The sequence below is a fragment of the Myotis myotis genome, unplaced genomic scaffold (assembly GCF_014108235.1).
Source record: "Myotis myotis isolate mMyoMyo1 unplaced genomic scaffold, mMyoMyo1.p scaffold_m19_p_10, whole genome shotgun sequence".
In the NCBI taxonomy this organism is placed as follows: domain Eukaryota; kingdom Metazoa; phylum Chordata; class Mammalia; order Chiroptera; family Vespertilionidae; genus Myotis; species Myotis myotis.
In genome coordinates, this window is record NW_023416314.1 from 35,953,410 (window position 1) to 35,969,456 (window position 16,047).

At 46.9% G+C, this 16,047-nt stretch overlaps 1 protein-coding gene across 3 annotated transcripts in view; it reads left to right on the forward strand.

Moving 5' to 3' along the window:
• The window catches only part of GAB2 (GRB2 associated binding protein 2), a 164,462-nt gene that overhangs the window by 131,568 nt on the left and 16,847 nt on the right, over positions 1-16,047 (forward strand). For 2 of the 3 annotated variants that reach the window (XR_004970370.1, XM_036324852.1), the window contains exon 3: positions 7,123-7,387. Coding sequence is in view for 2 of the 3 variants with exons in the window: in XM_036324852.1 (XP_036180745.1) it covers positions 7,123-7,387 (265 nt within the window). In the remaining variant the exon portion in view is untranslated. The remainder of the gene's footprint in view (positions 1-7,122; positions 7,388-16,047) is intronic. The other variant, XM_036324853.1, reaches the window with a different exon arrangement.

Consider the following 16,047-nt stretch of genomic DNA (forward strand, 5'->3'; position numbering starts at 1 on the left):
TTTGCACACCCTTATCTCATTCATCTTTTACAGCCTAGGGAGACTGGCAGGCAGGCCAGGGCGTATCCTCCCCACTTGGCAGTGTGGAACCAACACTGGGACAGGCCATCCAGTCTCCCAGCTGCGGGTGGCAGAGCTGGACTGGATCCTGGGTCTCCTGACTCCTGCCACTTGCAGGAGGTCCAATCACTGAGAGGTCGGATTTCACACCACGTGGGTCTTTTCATCCCAAACCTTGCATTCTTGCTATTCTGTTTTGCTGAAATTCCCAATGCCTTCCTATATCTGTGGGGGAGGCCCTGAGCAGGTATAGGGAACTGAAGGTAGGAAAGGAAGAAGGCTCTTACTCAGTATACTTTAGTAAGGACTTGGTGTTCATTGAGTGTTCAGTTTCCTCTTCAAAAAGGAAATAAGCAGAGAGGGTTGGATGTCTTTAATTAGACTATTGTTAAGCTCTTGCCTATACTTAACACTTCATACTTGGCAAAGGCCTCGTGTCTTTGTATGTGTGTGTTTTCTAAATTCACATAACATGTGTCACCCACTTAAAGTATACAAGTCAATGTGTTTTAGTATATTCACAAGGTTGTGCAGCCACTACTGCCATCTAATTTTGGAACATTATTATCACCCCAAAAAGAAATCTCACACTCATTAGCAATCACTTCCCACTCCCATCCTTACCCCAGCCCTAGGCAATCATTCATCTGGTTTTCTGACTATATTTACCAATTCTGGACATTTTATATAAATGAAATCTAGCTTCTTTTTACTTAGCATAATGTTTGCAAGGTTCATACATGTTATAACATGTATTCAGACTTTGTTCCTTTTACTGGTATATAATATTCCATTGTATAAATATGCCACATTTTGTTTATTTATTGATCAGTCTGTAGGCATTTGGATTGTTTCTACTTCTGGCTGTTATTATGAATAATGCTGTTGGGAACATTCATGTACAAGTTCTTGTGAGGACATATGTGTTCATTCTCCTGGGTATATACCCATGAGTGGAATTGCTAGGTCATATGGTAGCTCTATGTTTAACTTTTTGAGGAGCTGTCACTGTGGGTCTGTGTTTATAAAGTTACTGAGATTTGTTTCCCACAAAATTCACCCACTTAAAGTACACAGTTCAGTGGTTTAGTATATTCACAGGTTTGTGCAACCAACATAATCAAATTTTAGAAAATGCTCATCACCCCAAGAAGAAACATATACAGACAGTCCTCAGGTCACGTCGGACTCAACTTATGTCGTTTTGTGGTTACATTGCCATCTCCCATTTATTTATTAAAAAAAAAAGCTCCGTCATTTCAACATATGTGCATTATGTTTTTTATTATTTACTAGAGGCCCAGTGCACAAAAATTTGTGCACTCGGGGGGGAAGGGGGAGTCCCTCAGCCCGGCCTGTGCCTCTCGCAGTCTGGGACCCCTTGGGAGATAACGACCTGCTGGCTTAGGCCTGCTCCCAGGTGGCAGAGGGCAGGCCCAATCCCTAGGTGCAGCCCCTGGTCGGGCTCAGAGCAGGGCCGATTGGGGAGTTGGGGCGCCGCCCCCTGTCATGCACAGAGCAGGGCGGATTGGGAGGTTGCGATGCCACCCTCAGTCATGCTCAGGGTAGGGCCGATTGGGGGTTGGGGCGCTGCCCCCTGTCACGCACAGAGCAGGGCCCATCAGGGGGGTTGGGACTCCGTACCCTGTCACACACAGAGCAGGGTCGACCAGGGGGTTGGGGAGCTCCCCCCAGTCACGCACAGAGCAGGGCCCATCAGGGGGTTGAGCTCCCCCCGTCACTCACAGAGTAGGGGCGATAGGGGAGTTGGGGCACTGCCCCCTGTCACACACAGAGCAGGGCGGATCAGGGGGTTGGGGCACTGCCACTGTCACACTCAGGGCAGGGCCTATGGGGAGGTTATGGCTCTACCCCATCACACACAGAGTAGGGCCCGTGGACGGGGGGAGGTTGGGGCGCCGCCCTCTATCACCCACAGAGCAGGGCCAATCGGGGTTGGGGCGCCGCCACTCTCACACTCAAGGCAGGGCTGATGGGGAGGTTATGGCTCTACCCCGTCACACACAGAGCAGGGCCCGTGGGGGGGTGGGGGGGGTGGGGGCGCCGCACCCTGTCACACACAGAGCAGGGCCAATCAGGGGGTTGGGGAGCTCCCCTGTATCAGGCACAGAGCAGGGCAGATCAGGAGGTTGGGGCGCCTTCCCCTGTCACGAACAGAGCAGGGCCGATAGGGAGGTTGTGGTCCCACCCCCTGTCACACACAGAGCCGCAGGGCAATCAGGGGGTTTGGGTGCTGCCCCCTGTCACGCTGATCCCGGTGCCGGGAGGCCTCGCAGCTCCGCTGATCCCGGTGCTGGGAGGCTTATTACCCTTTTACTATATAGGATAGAGGCCTGGTGCACATGTGGGGGCCGGCTGGTTTGCCCTGAAGGGTGTCCCGGATCAGGGTGGGGGTCCCCACTGGGATGCCTCACCAGCCTGGGTGAGGGGCTGAAAGCTGTTTGCAGCTGGTCACACACCCTTCAGGGTGGGGGTCCCCACTGGGGTGCCTGGCCAGTCTGGGTGAGGGGCTGAGGGCTGTTTTCAGGCTGGCAGGTGACTGAAGCTCCCAACCGCTCCTTTTTTTCTTTTTCTTTTTTAATTCTGGGCCAGCTTTAGCTCTGAGGCTCCAGCTCTTAGGCCTCCGCTCCTGAAAGCAGGTTTCTGGTTTGTTTTGGTTCTATAATCGAAACTCTGTATCAACTCCAGGTCTGAGATCCCAGCTCGCTGAAAGCAGGTTTCTGGGGTTTTGTTTACCTTGTATATTCGTTACAATGTTTTTTAAACTGCAGGCTCAGAGGCCTGCAGCGACAGGCGGGGAACGTTGGAGTCCTCCGTCACTGAAGCAAGCAAGCCTCATGTTAGTTTCAAGCTGCCTGGCTGCCGGCCGCCATCTTGCCTGGCAGTTAATTTGCATATCTCGCTGATTAGCCAATGGGAAGGGTAGCGGTCGTACGCCAATTACCATGTTTCTCTTTTTTTTTTTTTTTTTTTTTTTTTAAATATATTTTATTGATTTTTTACAGAGAGGAAGGGAGAGAGATAGTCAGAAACATCGATGAGAGAGAAACATCGATCAGCCGCCTCCTGCACATCCTCCACTGGGGATGTGCCCACAACCCAGGTACATGCCCTTGACCGGAATCAAACCTGGGACCCTTCAGTCCGCAGGCTGACGCTCTATCCACTGAGCCAAACCGGTTTTGGCACCATGTTTCTCTTTTATTAGATAGGATTTACCACAAGTAAAGGTCAGGAATTGTTATCTTTCTTTTAAATTTTTTTTACTGTTTCACTTCATTATGGCTTTTATGTGCTCCATGTGAGTGACATAGATGCTTATGTAGGTGGGTTCCAACTTACAGCGAAAATCATGTTATGTTGCGCTGTAGGAACAGAGCTCTGACTTAACCCAAGGACCTACTGTACTCATAGCAATCACTATCCATTCCCACCCTCAGGCAATCAACAGCCTACTTTCTATCTTTATAGATTTGCCAATTTAAGACATTTCACGTAAATGAAATCCCACAACTGTAGTCTCATCACTGGCTTCTTTGACTTAGCATCATGTTTCCAAGATCCATCCATGTTGCAGCAGGTAGCAGTATTCCATTCATTTCTGTGGCTGAACCATATTCCGTTGTGTGGACATGTTGCATTTTTTTTTGTCCAGTCTCTGCCTCCGTCATTACATGGCATCCACCCTGTGTGTACCTGTATCTTTGTTTTCTCTTCCTGCAAGGACACCAGACATTGGGTCAGGGCTCACCCTAATCCAGTATGACCTCATCTTAACCAATTACATCTTGAAGACCCTATTTTCAAATGAGGTCACGTTCTAAGATTCCAGGTAGACAGGAGCTTGGGGGGGGGGGGGGGGGGAGACACTGGTTATTCCAGTACAGGCACCAAGGAATAATCACATGAATTCAGGTAGAGATCTTCTAAAGTTGCAACCAGAAGTGGAATTTTGGCAAAGAGAGCCCCAAAACAGCTTAGAAGGAACTTTGATGGGGCTTCAAACCCTTACGGAATCCATGGTTTCAGAGACACGGCTTCACGCTGGTAGGATGGAATTCCAGGTGCCTGTGGGCCCAGCTCCGCTTCAACTTATTAACAGACTTAAAATTCTTCTCTGATCTTGACCACAAGAAACAAGCATACTTGGATTTTTGTGCCAGAGAAAATTCTTTTATTTAATCAACAGATATATATATTTTGAAGACTCACTATGTGCTGGGTTATACACACACACACACACACACACACACACACACACCTCCTAGGCACCAGGGATACAGAAGTGACTAGAACATGTTTTGAGTACTTACAACATGCAGAATAGTCTAGACCCTGAATTCATTTCATCCTTATAAACACCCTATGTCCATGTGAATAAGGAAACCAAGAGTCAGAGAGCTGAAGGGACTTCTCTGGGTCTGCACGTAAACAGACGGTCACAGATTTGCTTCTGCAGCCTGAGCTGGAGGCAGAGGGCCCCGGAGGGGAGGACAAGTCACTCCTCCCTTACACAGACCCACAGTCATGCATTCAGTGAAGGATGTGTGGGGGTAACAAGGCAGGATAAGTAGGTTGTGACAAAATGGCCTTGCTTGTCCTGCTGGGGAACCTGGACAGTGAGGAGTCAATGAGTGTGACTGAGGGAGTATGACCTGCTATCCCATGTACTTTGTTTTGTTCATCCACACACATTATGGAGTAGTGGGTGCTGGAGATGAGGTGTGGTAAAAGCATAGACTCTCGGCCCTTCCTGGGCTTACAGCCTAATCTACAGAGTGATGACAGAGGGTTGCTGTTTTCCTGAAATTCTCTTTAAAATACAAGGAAGCACTGGTGAGAAACAAGGTTGAAGAGGTAAACAGGAAACCAGTTCGATTGAAGAGATAAACACATCAAATTTTAGAAAATAGTCATCACTCCAAGAAGAAAAGAGAGCGAGCTTTGGAAGTCATCTTGAGGATAACAGGGGTCCCCTGAAGGGTTTTAGGGGCAGAAACTGAGATGATGCCGTGTTGAGGAACAGGGAGGACTCACAGGTCAGGGCTAGGTTTCTGGCTGGGAGAACTGATTGGGTGGTGACGTTGATGTACTTCACTGAGAGGGAGAACACGGGCGAGGTTGGGAGTTCAGTTTAGGTTTTTGAGCTTGACCGCTTGTGGGACATCTGCGTGGAGGTGCATAACAGCGAGAGGGACATGTGACAGGAGAGAGATCTGGGCTAGGGATCAGGACTGCAGGATTTTCGTCACATAGGTGGTAACTGAAGCTGCGAGGAGGGACAGGATACCCCAAAGGTTCTCCTGAATGAGAGTGAAGCTATGGCAGGGTCTGGAAGAATCCTGAAGGAGAGGAGTTTCATTGAAGAGGGGGATAGTGGGAGGAGGAACCCAAAAAGACCACAGCAACTGTAGGATTGCAACAGAGGTCTCTTTACCTTCCCTGTGTCCTGTCAAGCAGCCGCTTGTGTTCATCCTGGTGCCATGGCTTCTGGTCCTCTTGCCTGAGCCCTCTCTCCTCTGCCATTAAAGAGTTCATCCTGCAAATGGAATGGAGTACTGAAGCCAGTGAGTCTGTGAACACATGTCCAGTTCACTACGAGGCCTGTAGTGGGATTTCACTTTAAAGGTCAGTTCAGCTGTCGCTGGAACTGTTTCTCCCCAGGGCCCATGGCTTTTTCTGCTGTGCACGGGCAGAGGCTGTCCTGCCCAGTGTCAGGGACTATTGGAGGGTTTTAGCTGCAGAGCTGTATGAGCTGGTGAGCCTGCCTAGGGCCTTGCAGAGAGCGCCGACTGACTTAGGTCAGATAACGGAGTGGAAGCAGAACTATGTCCCCTCTGAAGTGATTTGGATGGACTCTAGAAAGCCACTATCACCACCACTAAACTACTGTCCCCTACTAGTCTTCACATTGCCAGAAATTACATCTTTAAACCTTTATTTCTTTTGCACAAGGCATTCCACTGTTAGGGAACTATTATATGCTGAGTGAATATGTTTGCCTTTTCTGCAAACACAGGTGGAACTTTCTATGTGCCTGCCTTTATTAGGTAAATGCGGAGACTGTAAAGACATCAGTCACTGTTCTTAGAAACCCGTGGGCTAGGCACGGAAGCACGGTGACAGTGGACATAAGAGGCGAGGGCCAAGTGCTCTTGGTTCCCAGAACAATGGCCAAGTCCAGGAAGGTTTCAGAGAGAATGTGATATCCATGCCGGGTCTGGTGTCGGCTTGTGAGTGCCAGAGAGTGGGACTGAGATCCAGGTGGAAGGGACGCATCAACGGAAACAGAGAAGCATGAAAGGGGCTGGGGTGTTCAGGGGCCGATGAAGCTTCCACCTGCCTTGCATAGGGGAGGAGAAAAGCAGGAAATAGATCATACTGTGAACAGCCTTGTATGTTATGCTAAGAATCTGAACCAAGCTTACAGAGCCAGCCAAATAAATCATGCCCTTGGCTTGGGGTGTAGCTCTAAGCTAGTAACTGTCTTTAATACCTCGCTTCCTTCCTAGCACCACAGGTGAGAGTTCAAGAGTTAAGAGAAAAAAGACCAATGGACAGAGTGGTAGGTGCAAGAGGTGGCCACGGGGGACATTGCCCTCCTCAGAGGACTTGGAAGGCAGGCAGGAGGCACCGGGGCCCATGTGGAGGGACAGCTCCAAATACCCGTGTGCCTTTACCATTGATACAGTAAGGTTCACTCAGCCCAGGGTCTCAGTGGATGAGTCTTCATTTCACAAAGCAGCCTTAGCTCTGAGGGGGTGGTGACAGCAGAGCCACCAAAGAGAAAGAAGGCAGTGGTACCTCCTGCCCAGGTGCTGGCCTTGCACTAGAGTCGCGCCCCTGGGCCACGGGAGCTACGCCTCCTGGAAGTGAGGCAGGTCAGGGCATCTCCTTCTCCGCCATGTGGCCAGCGCCCAGCTTCCTCTCTGGGAGGGAGACAGCACTGCGGCTGGACCATCCCTCTACACTGGATAGTTCTTGCTCTGACAACCCACTCACTCTGGAATAAGGACACCTTTCTTTCCTTTTCATTCACAGCGTCCTTTCTCCTTTTCACAGATTCGCTGAGAAACATTTCCTCAGCCAGTCACGGCGCCCGCTCCTCTCCAGCCGAGCTCAGCAGCTCCAATCAGCACCTTCTCCGAGAACGAAAGTCCTCAGCCCCGTCCCACTCCAGCCAGCCGACCTTGTTCACCTTCGAGCCCCCCATGTCCAACCACATGCAGCCCACCTTGTCCACCAGTGCACCCCAAGAGTATCTCTACCTGCACCAGTGCCTAAGCCGGAGAGTGGAGAACACCAGGTAGGAGATGCGGCCACTGGGCCCAGCCCTTTTCTGTCTCCGTGCTTCCATGTTAAACACAAGGGGGTACAGTATTTTATCTTTTCAGGTGATAAAATAGGTACTTTTTCACTTAGGCAACGGTCACATTTTATTTTTATCGTCTCTGTTGCTATACAGTGATAATTGGATTCCAGGGACACCTCCCATTGTTAAAAATCATGCTATAAAAACTTTTTATTTAATTTGGGGGGGAAAAGTCTTTTAGGGCTAGTGTTTCAGAATTGAAAAAGACAAGTTAGTTTACTTGTTGTCCACAAAGCCTTCACATTATTGAACAAATGCACATCTCACTGTTATATACGGTCCCACTGTCCACCTGTGGCTAATTAAGTTTGAATTTTAATTTAAACAATAAAATTTTAAATTCAGTTCCTCAGTTGCACTAGCAACATTTCAAGTGCTCAGTAGCCCCATGTGGCTAGTGGCTACCATACCGGGTAATATGGATATGAAACTTCATCATCACAGCCAATTCTACAGCAAGGACTCCCTGATCTAGAATAATAGTTTTGTTTTTCTGCCACCACCAGCTCTCTCACAGGTGCAGAGCCTGTGCTTACATATGTTTATTACCTTTTATGTCTACTGTCAGGATAAACAAAAGCACAGAGTTTAGTCAGAGCTATTTGCCAATCACTACCATGGCCAGAAGATTATAAATCATGTTCCTTAATTAATTTATTTATAGCTATCTAATTTGTGTTATGAAAATTAAGGCAATTAAAAGACTGGGTGTTTTAATATTTCACTTCACAGAAGATTTTCATGCATAACCTCACTCGATCCAGTCGAACACACTGAGAGAGAGCCAGTATGATCATTTATCTCCCTTTCATAGATGAAGACATGGAGGATGCTTACGACTAGTAAATGACAGAAGTGGGACTAGAACCCAGGTCTTCTCATGTTTGGCCCTGTAATATTTTCTCCATTCTGTACTACCTTGGTTCTGGTTTTCTGAGTCATTTGCCATCACCCGGCAGAAGCTCCCAAAACTCAAACGTAGCGATGCCTCAAATACCCATTTGATTCATTTGTTTGTGACCTTTCATGAGTTGAGCCTCCATCAACTTAGACCTGAAGAGCTGTGTTCTAAAAAGGTAGAATGAATTAACCAGGGTCACTGAATTCATTCATGGCAGAACCACAACAGCTGTTGATTGCTCTTGAACCACAGCTCAGGTGCGGGCAGTGGCTGCGATGAAAAGCAGATTACAGATATGGCTTCAAATTTAGGCTCTGCCACTGTCCTTGTGATCTTGAGCCACTTGGTTAACCTTCTTGACCTTCAATTTCCTTGTCTGCTGAATGGAAATAACCAATGCAAAGGCTCCCTGATGAGCATAAAATGACAAAACAGTAGTGGATGCTCAGTCCATGTCACCTGTTGTTCTCCTGTGCCTCATCCCCTCCTACTACATGGCTGATTTCCCAAGAGTAGAGGATGTGCAGAAGTTCTTACAGCCATAGTTCCAATGAAGGACAAAGTGCTTTATTTTAATGCCTCTCGGACTTTAATGCGCATGTGAAATACTCAGGGATCTTGTAGAAATGCTGGTTCTGACTGAGGAGGCCTGTGGTGGGTCCTGAAATCCTGCCTTTCTGTTAAACTTCGTATGATGCCATTTAGATTGTCTGCAGTTCACACTTTAAGTCATGGGTAGCGAACATCCGGCCCGTGGGCCGTAAGAGGTCTGAGAAATCATTTGGTCTGGTCTTGCCAAGGCATTAGGGGTCAGTTAATTAAATGTTTGACCAGATATAACGGGCTAATTTTTGAGTTGATAATTTTGTATGGCCCGGGAATGATGTTAGAATTACCCAAATGGTCCTTGGCAGAAAAAATGGTTCTCCACCCCTGCTTTGACCTTATACAATATTAGAAGCTACCACGACCTCCAGTCCCATGATATTGCTACAGCAAGAGAACAAACACATATATGTCTCTGCTTGAATTAGCACTTGGGGCCCACTCCCTGCAAAACCTCTGGAAATTCATCTCTCCTCTGAATTACCGTAGCAAGTTTTGATGATCTCCCTCACAGCACTTGGAACTCTCTGCCTCATATTATGGATACTAATATGTTACTGTTCTTCGAAGATCCAGGACACCAGTAGGCACATAGTTAGTATTTGGACAGACCCGTGTTGTAGAGCAAACACAGTAAAGGTGATAGAACGTATCTGCAGCTGGGGAAGCGCCTTTGCTGTGGGGCCCTGACCACTGTGCTGTTCTCTGTGTCTTTGTTTTCACTTGTGTGGATGTTGGAGCAAGAGGGTGATGAGCAGAACCTCAGGGATATTTTTGGAAAAAATTAGTTCAGACATTTTTTTTGCAGAATTCCAATGGGGGGTGGAAAGGAAGCGTTCTTCGGTCTAGAAAGACTATATAGTTTCTGGTAGTAGTGGAGTAGCTTTCATGATACTAAACATACTGTAACAATTATAAACTCTGGACAAAACACACAAAAACTGTTTAAAGGCACTTAAGAGCAATCAAAAAGCAGGCAAAGACTGGAAAAGATTTGACTCTTGAAAGAAGGGACTCACACTGAGTGGGTCCAACTTCCATGGCTTTTCCTATGAAGAAAATTCCTATCACCCAAAATATGTAGTATACCATGAGAAATTGTTAGACACATGAAGAAACTGTAAAAGTTGACCCATAGTTGAGAGAACTCAGTTCATAGAAACAAACCAAAGTAAACCCAAATTTTGGAGCTAGAATACAAAGACTTTCAATGATGATATTTATTGCTTTAATATATGGAGGGGGACTAATAATGAGTGAAGAGACTGTTAAATTTAGGAGAGAGAGAGAATCTCTGAAAAAGAACTCAGGAGTTCCAGTTCTAAGTGTGGGACATTCCCAAACCAACATAGCAGAGGCTTTGTACACAAATCTGAGATTTGCACTACCACACAGAAGAGTCAAAATTTGTAGTCTGAACCTAACCAAGTTCATTGCCTGCAAAAACAATATCATCAACATTCTCCAGAGGATTATACCAGAACCCTAGGCAACATACGAGTCTAGGCAACATAAGATCGCAACATTCAGGATTTAGTCCAAAATTTCTCAGCATACAGAGAATCATCAAAATGTAACATGTCTCGCCCAGCCAGTGTTGCTCAGTGGTTGTGTCGACCTATGACCCAGGAGATCACAGTTCAATTCCCCGCCAGGGGTTGCAGGCTCGATCCCCAGTAGGAAACATGTAGGGGCAACCAATCGATGATTCTCTTTCATCATTGATCTGTCTATCTCTCTCTCCCTTTCCCATCCTCTCTGAAATCAATAAAAATATATTTTTACCAAAAAAATTAAAAGAACCCTTACTTCATATCACACTACACAGAAGTTAACTCAAATGTATCAGAGACCTAAAAGTGAAGTCTAATACTATGAAACTTCTAGAAGAAACATCTCTGTGATCTTTGCTGGGGTAAGCAAAGAATTTTATATAGGATACAAAAAGCAGGAATCATAAAAGAGAAATTTGATGAAGTCGTTTTGGGGGGAGGTTGTTATTGTTTTTAATCCTCACCCGAGGATAGTTTTCCTCCATTTGATTTTTAGAGAGTGGAAGGGAGGGAGGATGTGTGTGTGAGAGACAGACATGTATTGGTCGCCTCCTGCACACACCCTGACCTGGGCCAGGGAACCAGGGCCAGAAACAAACCTGCAACCCAGGTATGTACCCTTGACGAGGAATCAAACCTGAGACCCCGTGGTGTGCAGGCCAGTGCTCTACCACTGAGCCACACCGGTCAGGGAGATAAAGTTTTTTACTTTATTTTTATTGTTGACACTATTACATGTCCCCATTTTCCCCTCTTTGCCCACCTCCACCCAGCCCTTGTTCCCCCTTCCTTCTGGCTATCACCTCACTGTTGTCTATGTATATGGCTTATGCATATATGTTCTCTAACTAATTCCTTCACCTTCTTTCATCCAGTCCCTTCTGCCCCCATCCCCTCTGACAGATATCTGTCACTCTGTTCCTTGTATGATAAAGTAGATTTATCAAAATCCAAACATTTGCTCTTCAAAAGAACCCCATAAGAAAACGAAATGGCAACTAATAAAATGTGAGAAAATATTCAAAGCACATATGTCTGACAAAGAATTTATTTCTAGAATATATTTAAAAAATGATTGCAACTCAGTAGAAGACAACCCAATTTTTTTAAGTGGGCAAAAGAATCAAACAGACATTTCACAAAAAAAGATACAGGAATGAGCAATAAATACATGGGAAAATGCTGAATCACCAAGAAAATGCACATTAAAACCTCAATGAGATTTGCTGCATCTCCACTGGAATGGCTAAAATAAAAAGACTAGCAATGCCAAGTGCTGACAAGAATGTGGGTGGGCTTTCATCCTGTACTGCCTCTGACATTCACACTGCACCCTAGGTGGTCTGCAAAAGAGGAATAATGCTTTACAGTTGACAAAGCACTTTCACATTTGTTACCTCATTTGATCTCCAAAATAACCTGACAGGGTTCCTTTTGAGTAGGGACTGGACGAGAGAACCAGCTCATTCATTGCTGTCAAGCATAGACATAAATATGCCTGGTTGGATTGCTACAGTCAGTCTGTACTTACGAGGCTAATAACACCAGTCTTCTGTCTATTCTTTTTTACATTTATGGGGTAATCTGCTATCCAGTTACAATAGATGAAGCACATTAGAGATAAAGCCACGACTTAGTCATCATTACTTTCACTACACTACCAGCCCCGATTCTTCCTTCAAGGATTGAGTAATATGTATTAAGGTTAAAATGATTTAGTTTTCAAAACCCAGCTCTTCCACTGAACTAAGATAAGTAACTCCTCAGCATAGTAACCATTGCCAATGGAAGGAACTTTGAACTGAACCATCAAGACCAGCAGATCCCTTTTTGTCTGTGAAGACACATGAGTTCCATTGGATTTATTTTTGTTTGTCAGCCTTTGGGCCTCATTCCAGATTCGAGCCAGTCTCTGTCTTCTTATTTCAAGGAGGCTGTTAAACCTCACAGGAGGGATCCATTTGGGGTGGGTCAGATGCAGGAGGATGGTCCAAATGACTTCTTAAGGTTGCTAGTGACACCAGTCATCAGAGAAATGCAAGTTAAAACCACAGTGAGATATCATCTCACACCTGTCAGAATGGCTACCATTGAAAAATCAACAAACAACAAGTGTTGGCCAGGATGTGGAAAAAAGGAAACCCTTGTGCACTGTTGGTGGCAATGCAGACTGGTGTAGCCACTGTGGAAAACAGTATGGAGGTTCCTCAAAAAATTAAAAATAGAACTCCATATGATTCAGCAACCCCACTTCTGGGTTTTTTTCCAAAGAAATCTAAAGCAGTGGTCACCAACCTTTCGGACTTCGCGGACCACCAGTAGTCCGCGGACCACTGGTTGGCGACCGCTGCTCCAAAGGTTTCCTTAAACCAGAGGTCACCAACCTTTCAGACCTCAAGGACCACCGGTTGGCGACCGCCGATCTAAAGCACTAATTCAAAAAGATATATGCACTCTTATGTTCACTGCAGCATTACTTACAATAGCCAACATATGGAAGTAAATTAAGTGTCCGTTGATAGACAGCTGAATAAACAAGATGTGGTGGTACATATATGCAATGGAATATAACTCAGCCATAAAAAAGGAATGAAATCTTACCATTTGTGACACGTGGATGAACCTAGAGGGTATTATGCTAAGTGAAATAAGTCAGAAAGATAAAGACAAATACTATATGATTTCACTTATATGTGCAACCTACAAAACAAACACACACAGTAAACAGACCCATAGACACAGAGAAAAAACTGATGATTGCCAGGAGGGAGGGGGTTGGGTGGCTGAGTGAAAAGGTGAAGGGATTAAGAGGTACAAGTTGGTAGTTTCAAAATAGCCACGGCGGTGTGAAGTACAGCATAGGGAATATAGTCAGGAATACAATAATAACTATGTGTGATGTCAGATGGGTACTAGATTTATCGGGGGATCATTTCATAAGTTACATAAATGTCTATTATGCTATACACCTGAAACTAATATAATATTGAATGTCAACTGTAACTGAAAAATTTTTTTAATTTAAAAAAAATATATTGTCAGTGATAACTACAGAGCTCTAGATTGTGGTTAATCTACCTACAAGCATTCATATATTAGATTTCCTTAAATGGGAACATACCCATTAAAAATCAAACCACGACTTTCATCGCTAAAGTACGTGTAGTCTAATAAGGTGGAAAAGAGCGAAATTGTGGTGTAGTGTGATACATACAATTATAGTGAAAGTGCAAAAGGCCAAGTGCAAAATGAAGTGGCTGGGAAACTGTCCCTAAAAGCCAAGGAAGAGGTTCGGGGTTGATACTAAGACCAAAGCACATGCAAGAAGTGGTGCACTCGCCCCACCCACCCACAGCCTCAGGAGCCCTGGGCAGCAGGACTGGGAGGCAGGCACTGAGTGGCTGGCTTTCAGGAGTGTCTTCCCTCAAACTCCTCTCTGCCCCCTGGGAACTCCCCAGGACACTTGTGTCCCAATATCTTCCCGCACCAACTCCGCCAATTACATTTCCCCATCTGGCATGTGAGGGTGGTACCTGCCTCTCAGAACTGTTGGGTTTAAAAGCTACATCCCGTGTGATGTGTCTGGCCCAGCACCATGCTCAGCTTCTGAGGGCTCTCAGCCACAGCCCTGGGAGAGAAGTCTGTCTCCACATCCCCTGCTTCCAGGTGTCCTTCCCAGGAAAGCAATGCAGCACGTCACGGGGACATGGGCCTCCATTAAGGTTTACAAGGACGTAGTGAAGGCCCCCGGATTGCTGAGTGCTCAGAATTCCCCTCTCAATTCTTGCCCAAATCAGAGGGGCTTTGAGTAGGACCAGTTCTACTCCCACCTGGGTATGAAACTTTGGGCAAGTTTGTTCCCTTGTTCAGCTCCTCCATCTGATTCCTGAAGGAACACTGGGTCCCCCTCAGCATGTACCAGTATTATCGACCACATGCCAGGCACTGCGCCGGAGCACAGGGCAGGTCCTCGCCTTCCAGGGCACAGGGTCTGAGGAAGTGGAGGGACGCCGTCCCAGCAGCTCTAGTACAAGGCAGCATGCATGGGCTGACAGAAGCGTGGAATGCCGTGGGAGCCGTGGAAGGGTGGTGGCGTGCACAGGAGGAATGGAGGGCCTGTAACCTCTGGGGACCGGAAGGGCTTCCGTGCATCCAGGAAGCATTCCAGCAAATGGTGAACAACGCAAGCCCAGGGTTGGAGCTTAGGCCACCGGGACATGTTTACGGAGAAGTCGTAATTCGGAGTTAGAGAGGAGGGTGCTGGGCGTGGGCACTGGGACCCCTCCAGTGGTGCTGAAAGGGGAGGTGGGGTTGGATCTGCGGATGCAGCGGCCTTAGGCTAAGCTCAGGGAAGGGGATGGCTGCACCAACACTTCTTTATTCATTGGTTTTCCCCATCCAACTCTTCTCCATTCATTGCTGTTCATTCAACAAACGTTCATTCCTTATTTACCTTGTGACAAGCACTCATCAGTTGCTGAGGGGGAAAAATGAATGAGAGTTTCTTTCCTCGAGGAAATCATAGTCTGGTGGAAGAGACAAGTGACAGTGGTGGGTAACACAGATAACAATGGCTGCCTGCTCAAGAACAGCGCTAAGCAGGTGACTGATGATGCTCCAAGGTAGAGGCTGGTGAGGAGCCTTTCGGGCTGAGTTTGAGAAGGAAGGACTAGGAGCTGGTCAGCTGGAAGTAAGAACTCTCAGACAGCCATCAGCACAACAAAGCCCAGAGGCACGGCTGCATGGGGCAGGCTGGGAACGCTGGACAGTCTGGCTCGAGTGGAGCCTGGAGTGGGGGTTGCGGGGGGCGGGGTGGACCTGCGGGAAGAGATTGCTTTGGAGTCGGAATGTGGCTTAGTCCTGAAGGCAGTGAGACAGTTTTGAAAAAGATTACACTGGACAGTGAGGAAAGTAAATGTCAGTGGAATGAGAAGCCCTGGGCAGATGGTAGGGAGGCTTTTTCTAACCCTTTTGCTAGAAAAATCAGGAGGCCTGAATTGGGTGGATTCAGTTGGACCTGTGGAGTTACTGAGTGAAAACGCATAATGTGGGTAACAGGCTTGAATGACTGGTTCTATTTCCAAGACAGGAGGGTAAGGAGGAAAATGATGAATTTGTTCTTGAGTATGTGTAAGGCTACTGCAGGACACCTGTCATGCTGACCCACCACAGCCCCACCTCCACCTTAAAATCCTCCCAGAAGTGGTGGGGCCAATTCCCATCAGGCCTCCTGGCACACTGGCTCCAGGCGGAGCAGCCTGCAGTCCCTTGAACTTGCCAGGTTGTGTTCTACTTCCTGTGCCTCTAACTGAAACACCTTTTCCCTTCTCTTGCCTTTTGCCTGGCCAATTGCCAGACTCGCTCAAAGGTAACATCTTTGGAGCAGCGACCCTTGGCATTGTGTACCACCCGCCGCCCCAGGGAGAGTTAGTATACATCCGTCCACAGCGTTTACGCGCCCGTGTGTGTCCCCTCCTCCACCCCTGCCCCCCTCACCCAGGGCAGGAGGCATCCCTGTGTCCGTTATGCCTGGC